This window comes from Vidua macroura, chromosome 12 (genome assembly GCF_024509145.1).
Source record: "Vidua macroura isolate BioBank_ID:100142 chromosome 12, ASM2450914v1, whole genome shotgun sequence".
Classification (NCBI taxonomy): Eukaryota; Metazoa; Chordata; class Aves; order Passeriformes; family Viduidae; genus Vidua; species Vidua macroura.
This window is the reverse complement of record NC_071582.1, coordinates 16,273,042-16,297,071: the sequence shown is the minus strand read 5'-3', so window position 1 is coordinate 16,297,071 and position 24,030 is coordinate 16,273,042. Positions and strand designations below refer to the sequence as shown.

At 48.5% G+C, this 24,030-nt stretch overlaps 1 protein-coding gene across 2 annotated transcripts in view; it reads right to left on the bottom strand.

Annotated features, from left to right (window-relative positions):
* Positions 1 to 10,922: 10,922 nt before the first annotated feature.
* Positions 10,923 to 24,030, bottom strand: part of ST8SIA2 (ST8 alpha-N-acetyl-neuraminide alpha-2,8-sialyltransferase 2) — a 31,158-nt gene continuing 18,050 nt past the window's right edge. For both annotated transcript variants that reach the window (XM_053988913.1, XM_053988914.1), the window contains exons 5-6: positions 22,783 to 23,076; positions 10,923 to 13,385 (exon numbers count right to left, since the gene is read on the bottom strand). In XM_053988913.1, coding sequence (XP_053844888.1) covers positions 13,100 to 13,385; positions 22,783 to 23,076 — 580 coding nt within the window. In that variant the 3' untranslated portion in view covers positions 10,923 to 13,099. The remainder of the gene's footprint in view (positions 13,386 to 22,782; positions 23,077 to 24,030) is intronic.

Below are 24,030 nucleotides of genomic sequence, written 5' to 3'. Positions count from 1 at the left end.
TGGCCAAAGCCTTAGCAGGGGATCAAGTGTTAGATCCCCTGCTCACCTGTCTTGATGTTAACTGAAGAATTATTAGCATAATAAACATTTAATTTGTTTTTTAAGCCTTTGGTGCAGAACATTTTGTTGAATTTGACTGCAAATCCGGACCCTGTGGCTTCTGTCAAAATACTGAATACTGAATTCTCTGCTTGCCTCCCTTCTGACATCATTAATGATAATAATCATCCCCCACAGCTGCTAATCCTCTTTGCAGAACGCTCTGCTGAGAGCCGAGCTGAGTCTCTTCTGCCCTGCATATTCTGCAGTCATTTGTATCAATTTGATATGACCATGGAAATGACCTGGTGGGACTTCAGGCTGATGGAAATGGCCATGGGAGATGGAGGGCAGCAGAGACGAGCTCAGGCATGGCTTAACCAGTTAGTGAAGTTCGGTGTCCTTCAGTGTGGGGATGGCACAGCCACGTCCTGCTCCTCATGTCAGGAGAACCGTGGCAGAAAGCCACGAGCAAGGGCTTCCCTGAATCCCTTCTCAAAGTTCCAGATGTCCTAACTTGCTTTTATTTTTAACATGGGCAAAAATCGAGTCCGGTTGCTGTGTCAGAAACACACCCAAGCAAACAGAACCTGCAGGTGATTAGCCTGACCCCCTGCCTGAGAAACCCATTTATTTTTTACATCTATCTCCTCCTGATGTGCAGGTGTAAAGTCTCAGCCCATTTCATGCTCCCCTTTAAAATCACCTCTGAAGTGATGGGTCCCCTCAGACTAACACTTGAAGTGGTGATTGCAGATCTCTGGGACAGCCTTTGCCATGGGCTCACATTGATCGAGCACCAGTTTTGGTGCAAATTCAGCCTCGCAGGAGAACAGCAAGACCTCAAATACTCCCTTGTACAACGGCAACAGGGAGCTTTTATTTAATGCTCAACAATCTGCCTCCAAGAGCTTTAACAAGGTGGGCTACTGTTTCTCTCTCCCTTTGGAAAATCAAGAGCTGCAGCAGATACTAAATTATGTCCTCAAGTTCACACATTTTAAGTGCTGCCCAGCACCACCGGGGAAATAATTCCCATTAAATATACTTCTGATGAAATTTTCAGTTCTGCATGCCTGGAGTTTTCCATGGGAATGATATGATTTTTGCAGATGTTCTTGACTGGGAATAAAATCAAGATGACCCAACCTGCACATTTCAGGCATGTTTATCCAATCTGTGAGATGTCTTGTGGACCCCACAGCCCTACAGAGAAGGAGAGGAGAACCCAGGGTATGTTTGATCCAAACTGTGATGCCAGTGGGGCTTTTCTTCAACACGTGGGTGGATGTTGGACAGGCTGGAACCTTTTCATCCATTCCAAATTCCCCCTCCCTTATGTATATTTGTGTCACTTTCTCATCTTTGAAATGTGTGGCTTTTGTCTCCATTCCCCAAAAAGGCAAATGCTGAGGTGCTGCAGTGGAAATGCTCTTCTGCCTGGTGGGTGGGATGGGATTAAATTGTCAAAGGGATGGAACACACGGATTTTCCTGCTCACAGGTCCCCTGCCTCCTGCAACAAGTCTGTGCTCTGAAAAACTGCAAATTTGTGCCCTGTCTCAAAGTTTTGAACTGCCCACTCACTCAGCTCTGTGGTAATTAAGAAGTGTCCTAAGAGAAATAGCTTTTCCTTGTGGCCTGTAGAAGATTCCCAGTCTTAGACCTTTGGCACAGCCTTTCCCCATTTCTTCCTCCTGGTATATCAAGGTCTACAAGACTCATTCTTTCTTTTTTTTTTTTTTTTTTTTTATCTTTATGAAATGCCTCGTGGTCCTTTTACCAGCACACTGTAAAACCTAAACATGAATAATTAAAACTACAGCTGTCAAAATAAACGTCTGAAGTCCATTTTGGCAATGCTATGAAATTTTATCCAACCAGGCTTTGCGGGGGCAGTTGAATTTTTGTGTGCTGGCAGCCAGAGCCTGGCAGTGCCCTGTAATCAGCAATGAGTTCCCCAGTCATTAGTTCAAATTAGAGCAGCTCTGATGACAAGTCCATGGCAACTCCAAAGGCTGAGCAAGGTGCAGACTGACCCTCCTTGCGAGCAGAGCAGAATGGTTTATTTTGTCCCAATTTCGGAGCAGAGGAAGGGCACAAAGCACTTGTGTAACGCTGTGTTCAGATGGGTTGGCAGCCAGGAGGGCTGGGGCCAGCAGTGAGCACGTGGCTTTGGTCAGAGAAGCAGAAACTTCAGCAGGAGCCAGCAAACTCCTGGCATTTGGACAAGGCTGGAGCTTCCACGTGTTCTGAGACCATGGTCCTACAGTGCCCTGTCTTTGGGCTTCACTACAGATCCATCTTTTCCTCACCTTCTCCTTCCAAAACAAAGCTGGAGAGACATTTCTCCTGCAAGTAAATGCACGCTGATTTGGACAGACCCAGCAGTGTGATGTGTGCAGCAGAGTTTGCAATGTGAGCATCCAGCTTAGAGACCACAGGGCAGGGTGGGGTAGAAGTCTCCATTGGGGTATTGCTTAAAACTCTGTGGGATGCTCTGGCTGTCAGGGTCTCTGCTCCCACCAGTACAGCAGCAAGAACAAGCTCTTAAGATCTCCTGAGCCTCTGGTTTCTCTCCCAGCCATCAGGCTTACCCCCTGGCTTCTAACAGTGAAAGTCCTGACCCAGGAGCTGCAGCCATGCAGGAGAGGAAAATAAGCTATGGGTGAGAGTGGGATGTGAGCTCCAGGTTTTTACCTGGAGCTGAACTTTGCAAGAATAGGGGAAAGGGGTGCTGTGAGCTTGAACTATTTTTTTTTTCCACAGGGCATGCTATTTGTGGGGTTTTTGAAGTCACAGCTCTTGAACCTGAGATTATTTGGGATGCTCAGATTCCATTAATGCAACAAAACCTGTGAGTTTACAGCCCTCAGGGTTACAGGGGGAAAACTTGAAAAGAAACCCTGAGAACCAGAAAAAAAAACATGGTAAAATTAAAAATAGATGGCATACAGGAAGATTCCCACAGATATTACTCTGAAAACATTCCCTGCCACTACCTTGATCTGTGTTGGGTTACTCAAACCAAGCCACCCCAACCCTGTAATGCCCAAAATGTCACGTGCCAGCACTTGGCCAAACTACAGAGCAGCTGCTATCACTGGACTCCAAGCTGCATTTTTAAATGCTTGGATTTGGCTATGGAGATGACAGCACCCCCCTCCATGCCTCTGTTTTCCTTCTCTGTGGAGTGAGGATAACAGCATTGGCTCACAAATCACACTGAGCCCTTTGTCTGAGGTAGGAGGGGATATTTCTCAAAGAACTGCAGGCATTTTGGAAGCAAAAGTCCTGGTGAAAATCAGTTTGCAATTAGTCTTAGATGATTTTTGAAATTATTATTGCTCTGCTGGAGGGTGAGGTCTCATCCCTTACATGGAGTTACTGCTTTCACTCCAGAACAGGAGCTGGTTTTCCCCAGTTCCTACCCAGCTGCTAAACAAGCCCTTCTCCAGGTCCTGGAGACCTGAGGCTGGACACACATTTCATGGGTCCAGGGCCCTCATGGGAGCGCCCTCTGAGCACTGCTGATGCAGCTGCCTTCTCAGACAGGAGCTTTCCAAGCACTGCTGCTCTTGGATTTCTCTCCCTTCATGGATCTGGCTGAGCCCTTTGAGTGGCTTTTAAATGCCACCTCCCCTGGGACTTGTTAAAGTGCTTTATCAGTGCCCATCTTCCTCTGCAGGGATGACCTTTAACTCATCCCTGCTGTTGCTACCTGACTCAGATCACCTTGGAAGAAAGGTTGCCATGGCGACTTCATATTCAGCTCAGCCAAAAAACCCAGTTTCTGTATCTTATTAAATGCTGCCTTTTGAGGACCCTGCACATGGCGAGCCAATTCCAGGGGTTGTCTGCATTCACTACAGCCAGGAGTTTGGTCACCAGGAATTTCCCTGCCAGCCAGCCTGGCTGCTCCTTACCCCTTTGCCAAGCCAAATGCGTTGTTTTGGTTTGTTTTTTTTTTTTTTTTTTTTTTTTTTTTTTTTTTTTTTTTGTTTTTTTTTTTTTTTTTTTTTTTTGTTTTGTTTTTTTTTTTTTTTTTGCATGTTAGGTTATAAACTGGGGGTTTGAAGCCATTAGTATTACTATGAAAACACTCCTCTGCAAAATGTCAATCTGCTTTTTCAAGGGGATTTTTCACTGCTCTAATCTAAACCACTCTGTCAAATGTCAGAAATGGATGCTTAATGAGGATCAGTTGGAAGACTTAATTGGATGGGTATTCAATGGGCTTCCCTTTTTTTGGTTGCTGTTTTATCCTTGGGACGCTGTTTTCACAGCGTTAAATTTTCACTCGTTAAATTTTAGAAGCCAATCTCCATTTAAACTACAAGCTCAGGGAACTGTGGTCCTTGGGGGCTGCTGGGAGCCATGGCTGTTGTGGACTTTCATTGACTTTGTCTGGAAGGCAGAGAGAAAGCCCATCCAGAATGCTTCTGTGGGAGCAGCAGGGACCAGCTGAGGGCATAGGCAGTTCTCTTCTTGCAAAAAAAACTAAGTAACACACACGGAGAAAACAGTCTAAAGGCATCAAGGTCATGGAAGAGATGGAGAAAGAGTACAGGAGTGCTGTGGTGGCTGGCCCAGGGCTCCCTTCTCCACTGAGAATGTGAACACAGAGACATGAGGAAGGGGCCAGCTCACAGACATATCCAGATGGATTCACCTCCAGATGGATTGGGCACCCCAGCAGTGGGCAGCAAACCCCTGATCCTATCCAAGGCCATGGACAAACCTAAACCCTCATAATCCCTAAAAACAGCCAGAGATGATGCCTGCATGGCCTGCAGCTGCCTCTCCGGGCCTCATTAATTCCCTTCCATCCTGTTCCAGTGTTTCCCTGCTGTCACCTCTGTCAGAGGCAACAGGTGCTGCACAAAATGATTTTAGTGTGCCTGTCACTAAGCACAAAATGCATTGTGCTCTGTAATCTCAGAAATTACAGCTGAAACTCCTCTGAGTCATTCAAAGATCATCCCAACCCAAATCCAACATCCTCCTCATCCCACCTCCTGGCATGTGATCCTGCTCCCAATCCTCCGGCCTGTACCATGTTTCTGGCAGACAGATGTACCTGATGGGGAAACAGCCAACTGGCAGATCCCCACAGCAGCATGGAAGCCCCCTTGCACTTTATTGTCTGTGCAGCACGTGCTTCCTGACAGGAGAACCTTTCCCAGAGGATTGATTTCTCCGTGTGAACTCAGTGTCCCGAACTCCTTTACACGAACAATTGTTCTTTGATTTTCTTTCCCCTCCTACAAAACAATTCATAACAGCTGATTGTTAAAACATCCTGGTTTCCGCTCGTCGTGCTTTTATTGCGTTTTTAATTAAAACCTTGGGAAGACCATAAAAGACACATCACAGATGCGAGTGTTTCCATGCCCTGTTTCACATTAAACACCCCAAAATACCCACACACCCCTCCAGCACCTCCCTGCCCTCTTTGGCCTGTGGCACATTCAGGGGTCCACATTTTTAACAGGCCCTTTGGCTTGGAGCTGGCTCCTGTTCCAACACACATGCAACACCTTCCCTCCATCCCTAATTGCCTTTCATTTAACGCCTGCAATTACCAAAATTGCTTCTTCCAAAAATAAACCACAGAACGTTCAGAGCTGCCTGGCTTCTCAGATGGTTTTCGGCCAAGAAATTTGTGCCCTCCTGGTCTCTCCTGGGAAGCCCAGGAGGAGGCTGGCATGCTTGTAAATCTGCCCCTTCCATAAAATCCCCAGAAAAGGTGCCGTGAAACCCGTGCTCGAGGCAGGTGAGACGCACAGGTTACAAATCACAACGCCTGCCCCGCTGTCATTTCGAGCCATTTGTTATGGTGTCTTAAGTCAGCAACCTCAACAACTCCCCTGGTCTCCAGCCAGGAATAAAAGTGCTGAAGAAAATCAGGCCACGGTAATTTCCCCAAACCCCAGAGCTAACATGCATGGCAATTAATTAATTTAGTGGAGAGAGTTTTTTTTCCTGCTATGAGCTCTCCCAGGGGCTGCCACAATAGCCCATCTCCTTGGCGGTCATCCCACGGCTTTAATTGTGTGCCCCACACAGTTCTGCAGGAAAATTCAGCAGAAATGTTTCCAGCATGGTGCCTCAAATTCAGCCTCTGAGGCCCATCTTTCAAAGCAGAAATGTGACCCGAAGAAGCGGAAGAATTCGGGGTGCTGCTGGGCTGCAGTGCCTCGATTTCAGTGAGGTCAGGACAAGTCCCACCACACACTGGCTTCTCAGTGCAAGAAACAGCACAGCATGCTATGACTTGGACTCTTTTGGGGCTAATTATTTGCTTTAAAAGAAAAGAAAACATCCAAGTCTGGAGCTTGTGGTTAATAAAGAGCTTGTAGGAGCAAAGTTCATTTTCCCTAGAGTTGTTTTAGTCATGGAAGAACTTCAAGAGTTCTTTCTCCAGCTTCCTTGAATTTGTCATTGAAAGTTGCCTGAATTATGCCTGCAAACATCTTTAAATCTGATCACAGATGGAGCTTAAATGCCATGTTATTGAAGTTGAAGGACACAGCTTACTTTCTGGGGAATAATACACAGGAGGAAGCTGATACAGAATTACTAGGATGATTCTTGTTTTGTTTTCTTTTAGCCATGTTTCCTTCAAAGCTTCCATCCACAGCACAATACTCACCCACCCCCGTAACCAATTCATTATTTTACAGCAAGTAAAATCAAACAGGAGACAAATGATTGTTGTTTAGTGCCATCAGTTTCAATGGCTTTGCACAATATTTGAGTCATTGGCTCTCGTCTTGCTTTGGAGGAATCCCAAATCTGGATGAATCTACGCGCATTACAAACCATCCATGGGGCCAGACCAGGCCTGCCTAACAGATGGAGGTCCATATGCTTTGGCTCTGCACCCATATGGAACACTAATATGCAGTCCAGGAATAGAGCATGCCTCTTCTCCTCTTCCTAGCAATCTCCAACCCAAAGCGGTTTCCAGACACAAGCCGAGTTAAGCAAGTTCATCTGGAAGCTTTGCAGCAAGACACTACAAGACTGATGGTCCAAGCATAACATTTTCCTTGCTCTGTGGTTCCTGCCGAAGCCTAAATTGCAACATTTTCTAGAGAGAGGCGCGTGAGGCTTTCCAGAGCACTGGTTAAAAACCTCATTAGGCTGCTCTGATGTGCTTTGACCTCTGCTCCTGGGTCGTGCGAGAACACCGAGTGCTCCATCAGCCCTCCACTGAGCAGCTTCTCCAGGCAACCAAGCCAGCAAACAGCTGAGGGTATTTCACAATGCCTGGGAGGCTTTGTTTGCTGGAGGCACAGGATTAGTGTCAGATGGCCTGCCACCATCTCAGCACAGGGGGACTTAACTTTTAGTGCTGGCAGGGTTCCTCCAGCAGAGCCATGGGTATGTTCTGGCTGGGCACTTTGAGGGGGTACAACTGTCCCAGCTGCTTTTTGGAGTTCAAGGACAGTGTTTTTTCCTAATCCATGCTCAAACTCTGTGCTTTTCTCCTGGATACAATCAACAGATACTGCTCACTTCTATTTTGAGCATGAGAGCAGTAAATTCAGTGCCTGCACTGTGCAGCCTTCAGCCTGGAGAGTTTGGTATCTCATTTAGGATGACATCTCCCTGGCCATCCCTGGGGTCTGTCTTCCCCCTGCCTGTGCCTTCTTTAAGTGTTGGAGATGGCTGAAGAACCCTTCATTAACAAAACAGGAGATATTTCCATCCATGTTGTTACTTCACATTTGTTCTCAGCTCATGCACGAGGTCTTGAGGGCATTACAGTAGGAAGGGCCAGTGAGGGCTGCTCCTGGCTCTTGTAAGGGCACAGGTAGATTTGCTTGGAGATGATGTTCAAACAGCCAAGTGCATCTGCCTCCAGCTGGGCTGTGAAGGGAACTGGCCTGTGACAGCTTTGCTCATGCATTGGGTGAGTTTGATGAACAGGAGTTCATCGAACAGGAGTTATTCCAGCTGGAAAAGGAGCTTACTGCTGAATGCCTTGATGTTGCTCATACTGGGAGAGAAGTCCGTCCTCTTGGGTGGATGATGATTTTTTTGGTTATCATTCAGGCCCCTGTCCAAGGCCTTTCTCAGTAATTTCCTTGCCTACGTGGGTGATGTGCAACCATGTGGGGGGCAGAGGTAAGACACGGAGTCCATTCCCTGCTGCTGGTGGTGTCCACGGTGAGATGATGACCCAATGCAGAACTTGGACGTGAGCACTACTGGAGCTGCAGACAAGATTTGCCAGCTCACAGGTACTCAGTTGTTTTCACAGAGAAAAATAAGATTAAGTAGCAGTGAAGAAGAGGAAGGCTAGAAAGCATTTGATGTGGTTAAAACAGGGACCCCAAAATGAAATTCTGCTGTCTGGTGCTGAGGGTGATAGAGTAACTCATAGAGATGAAAATACATGCTAATAAACCATTCATAAATGTGAGAAACCTAAAAATTAAAGCAACCAAAAGACCAAAAGAGCTGAAAAATGTATGGTATGACAAAGTATTACATTGGAGACCATGGTTACGTGCCTGGTTTTACCTCCTGACATTGTGGGGCACTCTGGAGGAAACCAAACCACGTTCTGCCATCCCCTGTGGGTCTCTCAAAGCTTTAAGCTTTAATCTCCATAGTTTCAAGCCTCTCTAGCATGAAATTGGATTGTTTAAATTTTAAAAAGCAGTGATGGATAAAAAAAACCCCAATATCTATGTCATGATTTGTAGATGGTGCAACCTTTTTGAGACCCTTTTGCACAAAATTAAAAATGAATTTGTTTTGGGATCAACTGAAATAATTTGTATAATTTAAGTGAGACTGTCTGAAGTGCTCAGCATTATTCCCAAGAAGTATCCAAAATGCAGTGTAAAAATGCAAACAATTTTCATTACACCTTGAATACAAAATATTGTGTCTTTCTGGTTTGCAAGATTGGTGTCTCAAAAAAAAAAAAAATCAGTTTTTTCATAAGACTAAAGAAACCCCTCAGGCAGCTTGAAAAGAAATTAAAAGGTAATTTGAATCACAGTGACTATTTGCACTTTGCTCACTAATTATCTGGGCTGTGACTGAAGCAGAGGTCTGGTTATTGACCTGCAGCAAGTCCTGGCTGGTGGAGAGTCTGGAGGAAGGAGACAAACTCCATTCCTGTCCTGTGGGGCTGGAAGGGAGGGCAGCCCTGCCTGGGCGAGGGGCTGGGCAGCATGGGCAGGGGAAGCTGTGCTGCAGTTCAGAGGAGCTGCTGCAACTCAGAGCACCCCAGTCAGCTTTGAACAAGGCAGTGCAGGTATTAATGATAAAGGATGTTGGCTGTGCAGCCTGCAGAGTCTGCAGTTTGACCAGAGGAGATGTGCTTGGTGTCAGGGCCAGATATGGCATGAACTCCCCCAGGAGAGCAAGAGCCATGCCAGTGTGTATAGATAGATGGATAGATAGATAGATAGATAGATAATAAATAAATAAATAAATAAACAAAATGCCAAAGCTGTGGCAGACTCCAAGGCTGGGATGTAACCCAGAAAACCATGGATAAAATGAAAAGGCAGCTGGGCTTCTCACTGTGGTGTGGGGAGCAGGGAGCACACAGCTCTAATTCCAGGTACAGGAGTTATGCCCCAGGGGCACACAAGGAGAACACTGTGTTTGGCCAGTAACACCATTGCCCGAAAAAGCCCCAAACTCTGGGCCTAGCCAGTTGGAGACTCAAGTTTGCCTCTATTTTTCAAGTTTAGGTCACTTCTTACCATCCAGGGGCCTTTTGGCACAAATGTGCCTAACCCATGGAAGGGAGCTCCCCATCCCAGAGCCACCAGCACCACCAGTGTGGAGCAGCCTCAGTGCTGGAGGGAGTGGTGGGATGGAGGAGGGAAGAGCAAGGGGAGCTGCTGCTGCCATTTAGGGCTGTTAACCACGTTCATGGTGCAACACGCGCACCTGCATCTCTGCCTAAGCAGCATCAATGCTCTCTTTCGTTTCACTCCTGATGACAGAAGAGCCTTAATTGGGCATGAAGAAATCCATCAAGCAGCAGCTTGGTGCAGCTGCCGGGTCCCCACAGCATCTGGCAGCTGCTGTGCTGCTCCAGGGCTGGTGGCTGCCCCAAAATAGCCCAAATATCATCCACCCACCCCAAGCACTGCTGCAGGAGGCGAATCTGAATCTCTGCTCCTGCTGCTCATGAACAGCACAAGGGCTTTATGGTTCGCTGGGGCTTGGTGGAGCCAGGTCCCACCTATTTGCTGGAAGCTGAGATGATAAATTATGTTTCCAACTCGAGGAGCCGCTCAGAGAACCAGACCAGAGGGCTTGACACAAAACAAGAAAGCAAGGGGAAATTATGAGTTGTTTTTTGTGCATATAAACACAGCAGAGACCAGCCTGCATGGCAGCAAGGTGAAATGGGAGCTCAGCCAGGGATTTCAATAGCTGCAGGGTCTTGCTCATGGTTTAATGCATTTTTACAACAGGGGTGGAACAGGACCCATTCTGGGAATAGAAACATCACCAGCAATTTCATCCCCCTGAATAATTTGCTTATAACTTGCCTGTGCTTTGATGCAGCAGCTGCTTCAACAGCACCATGAAAAAAAAATCCCTTCTCCCATCCCCTTTTCACCCCTCAGCAGACCCTTGTCGTGCTGCTGTAGCTTCAGCTCAAAAACCTCTGTAGGCACAGCAAGAACATCCTGATGGCTTTGGATGTCTCCCTGGCACAGCCCTGACATCCACCCCACGTGGGCAAACAAGCCCAGCCTTCTCCTCTCCTGCACCAGCCAAAGGGGTTCCAGGGTCTCCCCATTTAATCCCATGGCACTTCATGGTCTTGCCTCCCCTCTTGCCCTTCTATTCAATCAAAATACAGAATTAAAATAAAACCCCTGCACATTTATTTCATTTCCTCTACTTTTATTGAAAAAGAAGGTTTGCTAACAGCAATCAGTACCATGGCCCAGGCCCCTCAGTACAACAGTTGGCTTTAGCAGTCCCTGCAGCTCCAGCCCTGCTCTGTCCCTCCCCGTGCTGGGGACAAACCTGGGAATTTTATCTGGCTTTAAGAACCACTCCTGAATCGTGGGAAGCTCCCTGGGATTGCAGATTACTTCCATCCTGCAGTTTCACTCTCTGTCTCAGCTTAAGCTGAGGTTCACAGCCAGGTTTAGCTGTATTGTGAAACGAAAATCAAGTAAAAACAATATGCAGGGAAAAAAAATGGCACCAGGTTAAAAAAAAAAAAAAAAGACATGAAAGAAACGATTTTCTGGTGCTGGAAAGAAACATCCCCTCAGTGGCAGATTAGCCCACATTTATCCACTATAATGTTGCTTATACCTTAATCTTAGCCATCTTCATCTGACACTAATTAGCAGGCTGGAGGCTCCTATGGGTACAGTAGCTTCTACGGCCCAAAACATGAAAGTGAGCTCTTCTTTTTACCACTTGAAACTCTCAGCTTTTAAAGAGAAAATGTCAAGTATTTCAGCCCCAAACTGTACACTTTTTAACTTAAAAAACACAGCAGCAGGAGGAGGCCCAAAGGTGATGATACCCAGCCATGGCAGCAGTGAAGTGCATGCCTGAGGTCTGCCTGTGCAGTGTTATTTACTGTCCCACAAATTAAACCCAAACAGTCCTCGCTGAACCCTGGACTCACCTGCATTCTGGCACTGAGTGCTAATTAGGAGACAAACAGAATAGGCTACAGAGGCAGAAAATGAAACAGAATCATCAGCTCTATCTAGTTGCTTCCTTCAAAACCCCTGAAAATCAGAGAAAAGCAAATGGGGTTATAAAAAATTCTTTATATTTTGGGCTCTGTCTGACAGGAAAAAAAAAAAAAAGAAAATATTATTTCTGTGATGTTCATCACTAGGCAAGCATCCCATCAAGATCCATCTGACATCCTATTTAACTGTTGGGAGTGAGAGATAATTAGGGCTTGAAAGGATTGACAGAGTGGGACTCCAGGAATTCAGCACTGTGTGCTGGTTCTTCAGGGAGAAACTGAAAATAAATAATTTAGACTTGAAGAAGTCCCTTGAAGTCCTGTGGTCTTGCTGCTTGGCTGGGTCTAGGCCTATCATCCATATTTCAGCAGTTTTTGGAGGAGGGAAGAAGGCAGGCTGCTTAACAGCTGGGAATTAGAGGAATTAGAGCTGGATATACTTATGGTTTTCACAAACCCTGACAGATGCTGGGTGTCCTTGTGACACAGTGAGACTACTCAATACTAATGGTGCTGCTTTGTGGCAGCAAAGCTCCTTCCTGTGATATTCCAGCATCTCTGCTCCTCCCTACATTGCTCCTCAGAAAAGGAAGAGAAATACACATTCAGCATCCTCCTCGCCATGCCCCTGGCCCAGCGCTGAGGCTCTCATTCTCTGGAGGCCCTCACTTGTGTAAGTGTCACTGGGATCAGCTTAGCTCTGCTCCCTGCCACCTCCTGGAGACCCAGCTGCAGCCCTGGAGGCTTCTCCTGCTCCGAAGGCTGTGCCCAGCCTGGCACTCTGTGTTCGGATGGATCTGGGCACTGGTCCCTGCGGAGCAGGACCCGGGTCCTGCTCGGTGCCACGGGACCCTGGGCTGTGAGAGCCACCAACAAACCTTCCCTGCCCACCCCGCTCCCTGCCCCTTCCCCTCCCCGCCACGAGCACGGGGCCAAGGATGCGCCTCGCTGCCGGCGCCCTTGGCCAAACAAACTAACTACCAACCTCGGACCAGTCACGACGAACGGCTCACGTTTACCCATCACCTAACAAACCCTCAAAAACCAAGGCCACCTTCACACCTTTCAGATGTAAGGCAAACACCCTCTGAGTCCAGCAAGCCCCACGGCAAGGGGTCTTGCCCAGGCCAGTCTGGTGAGATGCTCCTGCATCTCTCCTGCTCCTCCCTTGGTGAACACCGAACAGTTATAATACTCAGGTCAATATATATAGGTACCACGTAGATATATTTGTGTCGCTGTCCTGCGCGTTAACGAAGACGACCAACCCCACCAGGCACCACTCGTCCTTTCTGCCCCCTCCCCTTCCTCCCATGGCTGTGCAGGAACGTGGCCAGGGAACACCCTACGTGGCCCCATCGCACTCCCCCACAGTCAGCTTCAAGGCTCCTTGCTGGTGCAGCGTCTTTAAGGCTTTGAACTCCAAGGGCATGGTGTGCGGGCTGGCCTGCGAGGTGTAGCCGTACTTGAGGCTGTCGTAGTAGTGGTACTTGACCGGGTTCTGGTTCTGGTCCAGGGGAAAGGGCCAGAAGCCGTAGAGATAAATCTGGTTGCAGAAGCGGGTGGCCAGGGTGTACATGAGGAGGCCGGTGGTGGGTCGCTTGATGTGCACCTTGTTGGTCAGCCAGTACCTGCAAAGGGACAGTGGAGCCTGTTACTCACCCCGCACACCAAGCTCGTGTCCTGCACCTCTTCTCTCTCCAGCCTCTGACTGAGATGTATTGGTGATTCAAAGTGAGAGGATTCTGACTAGCAGAGTTCTACCATGCCAAGAAAAAGCCTCTCTAGGGACTGCATCCTCCTGCTCTCTGTCTGCTGGTTACATCACACTTGTTGCCATGGCACTGAAGCATCTCATGCCTCGACAATCCTTTATGAAAAACAAATTGCTTGCAACAGTGGCCTTCGGTACTTCAGCCTACAATTATCTTCCAATCAACCCTGAAGATCAATACCATAGACCAGAGCATTCACATGTCAAGTAGACTCCAAGAACCCCTCGAAGCAGACACAGTCAAACACATGCTGATGACTTTCATTGATGAATGAAGATTTTACTCTGACAGCAAACACGACAGGGCTAGAAAAACATCTGCCTTGGAACAAAGGGTTCCCGGGCTGAAAGAGCTAAAATGCACTGCTGAGCTCCCATTACACCCAGCGACTGCTGCTGTGATCCTGGACCAAGATTCATCACCACACTCGGCAGCATGAGTCCATCAGACACACAATATGGCACATTGCAATAGAAAATGTGAGATACGGAGGTCAGCTGTTCTCGCTGCTGGGAAGCACGTTAGTTTTTATAAGGGATGGCAAAAAGAACAGGGGAAGGATGTAGGAAATGTAGTGATGCAAGAGCAGAAACGGTATCAGCTGTGGTATTCTGGGCTGCTGATAAAAATTATTGCAGAATCAACATCACATCCTGTAAGAAGATGTTTCCAGTGCCCCATATTTATTGCAAAAGCAATTTATCTGCTTCGCTCAGCAGGAAAACACTGTCAGACGAGCAAAATCAGAAAGCCAAAGGTTTGGGGAGGTAGAAGATTTCCCCATCAGGCACACTTCCTCCTCCCCCAGCATGTCTGATGCCAGCACTGCCCCAGCACATCCCGCTGTGCTGCAGCCTCTCTGAGCCCTTGGATTATTTTTAACAGGTATTTCCAAGGGCCTGAGCTCAGGTGAGTGACTGGCAGCACCTTGGACAAAAGGCACGAGGAAGCAGAGCAGAGCAGAGCAGAGCAGGTGGCATTTCTGTGCTCTCACCAGATGTTTGGGATCCTGAGCCAGGTCCTGCAGTCGCAGTGGAGCCCCAGGAAGTGCCTTGCTCCTCATTTGCACTTTCTGCTGGGCTCCTGAGGGTCTGGTGCTCAGACAGCAGGAACCCTTGGGAGAGCTGAGCCTTAATCCTGCAAATTAGCTTTTCAAGAAAGCCATTAAAATTTAGCAACCAAGGCACAAAACGTGCTTGCTTGTTCTCAGCCAGATAAGAGAAAAAATTGACTTTTCTGGTGAATCAAATTCTGGAAGCAGAGCAACTACCTCGGCATGTGCAGGAAGGGCACAGGGACAGTTTTTTGGGGTGGCACATCCAGGGGTGCTCAAGGGGGCTTTAGCAAAGGATGAATATGATGTTTTAGGAAGGAGATCTTTGCCTGGCTCATGCTGGCATCCAGCACAAAAAAAAAAAAAAAAAAAAAAAGAGCAAGAAACTGGGGGGAAAAGCAGTATCATCAGCATTTTCTGTGCTTGCCCAGCCGTAGGGCTGTGCTGTGGGGAGCCAGCAGAGCTCACTGCAGTACTAGGCAACCTGCTCCCACAGGTAGCCATAAAGCAGCCTCCTAGATGAGTTTATGGGTAAGCACATTAGACCCCCTGTGCGCAGAGGGAAATGGGAGATTATCACAACCATTTAACACCGTGAATTAGGGTATCCTCATGCAGCAGGGAAGCCACCTGGGAAGAACTGTCAAGTCATATTAAGCAGCTGGCTTTGAGGGAGGACAACTGTCTGCGTTTGTCCTGCAGCTGCTTTAGCCTTAAAACTCTCCTTTCTGTCAATTTACCAGCTGGAGTACACAGAAGAATACTGGTGACCTTTTGCCCTCCCAAAATACTGACTTTTGTGTTTTGTTGAGAGGCTGTTAATACTCTATGAACATCCAAGGATCCTGACAGCAAGATGAAGTGATTCTTGTACAGAGGCACTGGCCATTCATGTGACCATCAGCTTCATGCATATTAACAATGAGAAAAATGACCTGAGTCAGACACTGAAGCACCCTATAGACACATCTGTCCTCTGCAACCCAGCACACACAAAAAACCCTACCAATCCCACAAGTGTGCACAAACCACCGCCCTAAAACAGCCACTACAACCAACCCAATGTACCCACCTCACCAAATGCAGCTAGTGAGCACTCACTTGATAATACTGGGGGTAGGGAACACTGACAATATTTTAATAATGAAAATTAAAACCTGGCTCTTTTGTCTGTATTTCCCTTTGCTGCAGGCAGGGTATTGCAAAAACCTCACTCACACAGCATTATAAATTCTCAATGCAGCTTTGAGAGGGGGTGAGGGACTCCAGGCTGTCCTAGACCACCCACATGGATGACATAACATAACACATAATGCCCAATCCATAAAACAGGCCATGCCACAGCTCCTACAATTTGTTTCCTGGACAAAGTGAAGGTGGGAAATCCTCTGGTGAGGTCTGGGAAATACTTTTTAATGACTGGTTTGTGGTGGGAGTGTCAGAGCTATGCAAGACCTTCCTCTTATCTCTCCCACCACTGTCCAGCTGAGACAGCAGCCACAACCCTGGTGCAGGAGAGAACAGCTGGGGATGGAAATAAAACCTAATTAATTCTGTAAATCCAAATGAGGTTGTCTGGGCGCACATGGGATGCTGTGTCAACAGCACACCTTTAATATGCAAGGTCCAGGATTTTAATTAGGAGGAAAGATAATCTCGAAACAGGCAGTAATTATTTTTCGAACTGGCTACACCAATCACCATAACTATTAACTGCAACATTTTATGGAAAGAGACAGCAATTAAAAGAGAAGAGCAAAGAGCAGTCCTGAAACCCAGTACCTCTGTTCTAAGAGCTGTTCTTCCAGTGAGGAGCTGGTGCTGTGTCTGTAAATAAACCCTCAGGTGTGGATGCAGCTCCCGAGATAGGCAGGAGCCTGAGCAGGATGTGGCTCAGAACAGGAGCCACGATTCTGTCAGGGGAAAATTGCCTGAGACAGCTCTGGTTTCAGATCAGGATAGTGACAGATGGAAAATGCCATCAGACCTTCAAGGCCATCTTTTGTAAGAAGGCAGCCTAGACACAAGCCCTAACACCTTCTTGAACTGAAACTTAAGAAGAACAGCTCAGAGAGTCTCATCCTACAGCTGGGAGATGGTTCTGGTTGCTCCTCATCTCCTAATCCTCAATCCTCATCTCCTAATCCTCAACTGGAGATGATCAGAAGTCTCCTAAGCAGAACTGCTGCCAGGTGCCTCTCAGGCTGCTCTGCAGCCACAGGGAAAGAAACTGCTGTACTGGGACCTTAAAGCCCAGTGGGAATCCTGCAGGAGGCAACACTCTGAAGCTGCCCCTAGGAAACCACAGCTGCTACCTGAGCCAGAGAAGGTGGCAGCCACCCCACTGCACACCTGGAGCACATGTCCCACAACACTGAGAGAGAGTGCTCATCCTCCCCAGCATCACTGAATTTGGGGAGAAGAGCCTGGCCTGGATTTGGACTGGAATGCTGGTTGCAGAACTCCTCTCTGCAGGCAGCACTCAAGGACTGCTAGAGAGGGTGGGGATCTGCTCTCTGCTTACCAACGTGACATGCCTGAGAAAAACCTAAAATAGCTTGTACCTTCCAGGTAAGGGTTAACTCACAGGATAAAATTAACAGAAAATCCATTGCCCTCATGAAATGAATAAAAGACATAGGTCAATGAAGAAATCAAATTTCAGCAGTATCAGCTGCATTATTTCATGATACAAATCAGAATAGCTGAAATAATGCAATTTCAGACTCTTTTAAAAAAGCTAATTCATAAAGGGGTGATATAAACACAAGCTGTTGTGGAAGTGCTAGTCCTTGACTGGCAGCAGTGAATTATCAGTCTGCCACACACCCCCTGCTCCCAGTAATATCCAGGAAAAACCAGACACAGATAACCAGAGCCAGTGCCCTGACTGACCTTGGTGCAGGTGGGGACAGGAGCTGCTGGAGCTGGCAGGGGACAGAACTTATCCCAGTGCTGGGTGGATGGAGAAGTGCTGGAGCCCAGAGAGCAGCTGATATCCCCCCATTCAGCTTCTTCCAGCCCTTTTTCTGTCCAGGTATAGTTTCCTGTTACCTCCACCAGAACAGCCAAGAGCCATGAACAGTGATGAGAGCTGTGCTGGACAAGCAGGAACGGGCATGTTCCCATCCCACTGCCAACACTGACTCCAAAAACTGCATCTGGTGTCAGCTGGGCTTTATCCACAAGCTGGGCAAAGCTCAAACACCAAATCCAGCTTCCTTGTCTAGGCTGGATCCAGACCGTGTAGCCTGGTTCTGGTTTTGGTGACTTGGCACAAGGAAATCAGCTCTGAGCCACAGATAAGAAACTCTCTTCTCCTCCAGATCTTGAGCTCTGTGATGCCTTTTCAAACACATATGGTACTAAACACCCTCAAGTTAAAGGTTTTCTAAACAGACAAAAAAAGAAAATAATTGAGAATAACCTTATTTCTCTCACCTTTCCTTTCTATGCCCCTTCACTTCTTTTGAAAAAGAAAAGACTGAATCTTCCAGATTAACAGGAACAAATTAACTCTCTTGGGCCTCCAGTGCAGACACACCACAGCTCGGGTTCAATGTGCCTCAAGTGCAGAAGAGGAGAGGATAATAGCTCACACTAGGACTTTTTTTTTGCAGGATATCCACTGATCTAACCCACACATGGCTTTATGGGTGTTCACAGTTGCCCCTCACATCCCACTCCAATCACATACTTGTGAATGGCTGTTGTCTTTCCCTACAACCTTTGGACATCCTTTTCCCTCACCTGAGTGCAGGAGCACAGTCCTTAAAGCATTTGTTTAATGTTTAGGGAAGGGCTTTAAGGCACAAGACCCCAGGGCAGATATTTCAGAGGAACCCCTGTAAGCATGGAACTCCATAAGGGAGGAAGCATGAAGTAGCTGCTTTAGAGAACCCACAAGTGGGTGATGCTGGCCTGACACTGCTGGACACAGCAGAGCCAATCCTGAGACAGAGGGTGAGAAAAGCTGAGCTGGGAGGGCTCTGAAAAGGAAAAGCAGGAGCTTAGGTTTGATGTGTTAGAGAAAAGCAGAGGCTGTGGAGGGATGCAAGAGAGTGCAATCAAAGCAACAGGCCAGGAGAACCATCTGCACACGTGTCCTGTGTGAGGCAAGTGAGGCAAAGGGGCTTGGAATGGATGTGGCATAATGGGGACACGAGGAGAGGAGAGGAGGGACCAGGTGTGGGTTTCCATGGCTGAAGGATGGGAAAGGCATCGTGCCCCGAAACCTGAGCTGAAGGCTCAGCCCAGTTTGGGTGTGAGGACCCAGGCAGACACCCAAGGCAAGGATGGATGCACCCTGTGGCCTGTCAGGCTGCAGTTCTGAGTGTGTGTGGCACCCTGGGCAAGGTGATTGTCCTGAAGAGCACACGCCAGCTGTCACAGCTGTTTGGATTTAAACCTAATGGGAGAACAAGCCTAGGAGCTGGAAGGTTTATTGATTTTTAATTTTTTTTTTCTCTCAAGAAGCCTGTAACAAAATCTTATGGGACTGGAATTGGTTACTGCCAAGAGCCCCTTGTGATGGACACAGTGAGAAATGCTAGAGCAGATTAGACAAAGTGAAACATGTCCCTGAACTCGCTGCAAGGAGTGACAGACAAACCTCCCAACACAATTATTTTCCCTCTCTGCCTGCATTTCATGTTATTTCTCTAACGAAAGCTGCTTGGCAATAGGGATTGCAAGGCTTTTTGGAGACACTAACAGGTAACTTATAAGGGGTTTGCTTGCTCCCCAGCCAGGCGAGGTGTGTGGGGCTCACCAGAGGAATTGCTCAGGGGACATTTAATGGAACCGCTGGGAAGTAAGGCACGCACACACCCTGAAACACACAGCACTGTCCCCAGGAGCTGGCTCCCTGCCACCAAACTGCCCCCCTCTCCAGCCCTGGGGGTGACTTGGCTCCCTTCTGAGCTCCTCCACTGGAATGCTGAAGGCTCTCTCCCCTCCTGGTGAGAGCTGAACCAGTGTGAGAAAAGCCTGCGACTATCAGCAAACATTTGAAGCACCCTCACAGCTTGAAAGGTGATGTCTCAAATGATGCTGCTAAGGACAACAAAACCAAATGCTTCTTACTTATCTCAGCAATGCACCCTCTACAAATGCCCCAAAATGCACTGGAAATTATAGGAAAAACGCTCAATTGCCACTTGAAATGAGTTTTGGTTTGAGGGAAAGTAGCGCAGGACAATAAATACTGTGGTTCAAGGAGAAGTCAAGGGCTCACAAATGTATTTTGCTGGTAGTGGAGAAAGAAAAGGCAACACTTTTGTGGCCAAATTGAAGTTGGCTGAGATGTCAGCCTTTGTAGAAAGTGCTATTCCTTGGGGGAAAAAAAATATAAAGGGGTGCCTTGGCTGAAAACTTCCCCCATTTCTCATTTTTTTGTGACTTCCAAATCAACTCAGGGTAGACGATAAAAGGTAATTTTATCCAAAAAGGGAGAAGATGGGACTTCTCTGCAACCCACTGCAGCACAGAAGGATGTGCTGTGGGGCTTTGTGGATTATTCATTCTCTGCTGCACACCACATGCCACAAAATACATTTGTTTCACAAAATTCAGGTCTGTCAAATAAAAACATAGTGCTATGAACCAGCACAGAGTGAGCTGGAGAGACAGAGGATGTTGTTGGAGACCATACCCTTCATAAGCAAAAATGTGGGATGATCACAGGAATTGGCCAGTGACACAGAAGATGAATAAGTAAACTAGTGATTCTGGTCAGCTGGACCTGAGGAAGGACTCCTTCACCCCAAACCACATCATATCAATTACCCTGAGCAGATGGTCAAGACAACCTTATTGGTATCTAAGAGACTTCCTACACAGCACCAAGAGCATCAGCCACCTCCCTCAGCTGTGCCCAGGTCATTCAATCCTGCCTGAATCACTCTCAAATCCACCCAAGTCCAAACTAAGGAGGCTGCACCAAGGAAAGGGTTAACACTGACTGCAGCCTTCCCCCAGAACAGCACAGCCCTTCGCCCCCCACCCTGGGTGACCCCTCTGTGAGCTCCTGGGCCAGGCCACAACACAATGGGTCAGTGTTGAAGTGCTCCCATCAGTTCTGGCTTTCTGAGGGGGCTGCACTTTTCATTAGATTAATTGCTAATCAGTAGGCATCCTTGTTTTCCTGCTGATAAGTGTGAGAGCAGGAGGGCAGCTCAGGCAGCAGCTCTCCTGGCTTAGAGGGCAATCCCTGATGAGGATTAGCACTGGCCTCTGTGGTTATAATTGAATTAGTGCTGCCTCTGTGCTGCCAGGAGCCACCTGGCCCTGCCCCCAGCACGGTGACCAGCCCAAGGGACAGGATGGAGATCTTGGCTGTATTTCCAACCAGGACCTTGGGGTTTGCCATCAGCATCAGCCACTGTCCAGCCACGTGCTGGTGCCACCACGACACCCCCAGCTCCCTTCAGGTGCTTGCTGCTCTGACTGCCTGCATCCCTCTGAGCCCCAGGAGGTTTTGAGAAGGCCAAACCCACGTTCCTTGCACGAGACCCCAGGGAAGTCCATGGTTACACTAAAAATGTGCAGAAGGAGAACACTGCTCCAAGCCATGGCTGCACTGCTCTGGGCACGAGGCAGCACCCTGGGCTTCTCCCAAAATCCTGCACCTCCTCCAGCCAGGCAGGTCCTGCCAGCCACAGGTGGTGGCTCCAACACTGCTCTGCTGGAGCTGCACAGGGACAACCAGCGTGCCAGCCAGCCCAGCTGGACTGCAGGGCTGTGACACAGAAAAGCCAGGAAGATGCTGTGAGCTGGAAGATAAGCCCAGCAGCTGAGCTTGTGGAGGCATCCTCCTCTCCCACAGGAAAGCGATGCCTAACCCTTGCCAACTCCTCTGCAAAGCTTCCTGTGGGAAGTTTCTGGCACTAGGAATGGTTGCCAGCATAGGATTAGCAGCCTGTTGATTTAGAGGGCTTATTACAGGAGCTTAATTCTATTTTGACAGATGAAAGTAAGTCAATTATAGCTAGAAATAGCTCTGAATTTGGGTTGTGGGATTTTTTTTCCTTCCTGTCTTCCCCTTCTGTGAGTTGTGGTATCATTTACTTCCCTTTCTTTACTTCAAAGCCAGTGCTTTCTGTGAGATGCCTCTCTGGCCCAGGGAAGCCTCTAACACAGGCACTTGGGGCAGATGTGGTACTTGCTCATTATTGCTGCCTGGGAGGCACCATGGCACCACTCCACTCCTCCAGCCCCTCCCAGGCTGCCCTAGAGCCCCTCCTTGGGCTTGCTCCTGGCAGAAATGACCCCAAAACCTGTCCCCCACCCACCCCCTGCACTGACACACAACCTCAGCTGGGACGGGAAACACCCAGCAGGCACCAACTGACCTGCAGAGCTCAGGCTCAGAGGTGTGCAGGAGAAGTGCTCAAAGAAATCAAGGAACATTAATGCTGAGGCTTAGAAGTGGGAGCACCAGCTACACAAGGAAATTGCCATCCTGTGAGATTAACGGGGTCTAGTCAGGATCAGAGGACAACTACTGCCATAAATCATCTCCAGCAAAAGTCATTGTCTGCCTCAACCCCATAAATGCCTAAGGAATCATGATCTTCCTAGAGAAATAAAGCACAAAAGCATGAGCCTACCCCATTCCCAAGTCATTTACATGAAAATCTCACCCCCGGGGCTCTCTTTTATTTTCTTTCTTTTCTCTTCCCCACCACACTTGTATCTCCTGTACACCTGAAGATGCAGGCAGAGAACAGAAAGACCCTTTCCTTCCCTCGGAGTAAACCCAGTCACCACCAGCTGGCCCTGTTTATGTGATCAGCAGGACCAGACCACATCACTCGCCTCCCACCCAGGCTCACACACCTGACTTGAGGAGCTGTGTCTGACCTGTGTCACTGAAGCACAAGGTGACAAATCTCATTGCTAGCTCAGTGCACACCCGTTTCTCCAAGGAAAGCCCTGACCACAGCCTTGGGAGTTACGGTGATGCCGCAGGAAAGCACAGGAGGTTTGGATGCTGCTAAAAGTCCTCACACTCAAAGACCACAGTGGGGAGCCCCTCTTATCTAATGAGTCTCCAGCTCTTACCTAAGGACCATCCACTACCCCATCCTCATGGTTTGCAGAAGGAAACAACTTGTGCTGTTTTCCCCCAGCACAAACCCAGGGATCCCCCTCCAGCCCAGGAAATGCTGGCTGGGAGCACACCAGAGAGGCGCTCACCCTCGGACAGCGTGCAGCAGGCGCAGCGAGGGGTAGGCAGTCCTGACGTTGATGTGGTGCTTCAGGATGAGCTCGTTCACCCACTCCACTCGCTCCTTGCCCCCCTTGGCCATGAAGGCTGGGATCCAGAGGATGCTGCCGTTGAGGCTGTGCAGGCGCTGCAGCAGCTTCTCCCTCCAGGTCTCGTTCACCAGGTCCTCGAAGGTGCGCTGGATCACCGAGGGGTTCATCGTCACCAGGTCTGTCTTCATGCCCACGTCCTGAGAGTACTCCTGCACGGGGGCCAGGTTGCACCTGCAAAGGGGAACACCCAACAGCCCTGTTCAATGGACTGAGAGAGGGCAGCGACAGGCAGGAGGGGGGTGTGATGCCAAAAGCCAGGGCTGGTGACATTGTGCCCATTCACCTGTGCTTTTGGGAGGAAGAGGGAGAATGACCCTCTGCAGTAAATTAGTGATGATGAGCCATCTCCATCTCAGGCCACCATCCCTCAGCACGATGGCACGTGCACACGTGTCCCCCTGGGACCAGGCTTATGTCAGCCACAACTGTGGTGTCTCCTGGGTGTTTGCAGGGAGCAGCGGCTCTTCTGGTGCCTCTCAAAAATAACATCAGCAACAAAGCTCTGGTCTCTGCTCTCATGGCAGGTTTTAGACAAAACAGCCTTTTCCACTCAAGGAAAGCACTTGCCTCTTAATTCCAGCCCTGCTGGAGTAACATTATCCCAAAAGCCTTTTCTCCCCCTGGCGAGTCTCTGCAAGCAGCAGACCCGGTGGCACCGATGGTGATACTGACACCAGCAGGAGGGGGATGCCAGGACATGGTGTCCACAGGGTCTGGCTGTCTGGAGGCTGTGACCCTCACAAAACACCTTTTGCTGTAGTGTTCATTGGTGCCTCCTCTCAGATTGTACATGTGGGCACTGGCCATTTTGAGCTCCTGTGTCACAGCAGTGTGAGGGCTGAGGGCCTGTGGGACAAACTGCCAGCAAATCACCCTTGTTATAGAGTGGTTTCCTACAGCTCCCTGAGGGGGGTCATCTGTGTCTGTGCCATGCCCATGGCACAGGGCAAAGGGCACTGGGAGCCAGCTGATGGAGGGATGCAGAGAGATGCTCCCCCAACAGCCTAAAAACCAGAGGCTACCCATGTGTTTGCACACTCAGTGCTCTGCTGTGGTGTTTGACAGTGAAGTTACAGTATTTAACAAGCAGGAATTGCATCCTAAGTATCTGCCTCAATAATCAGC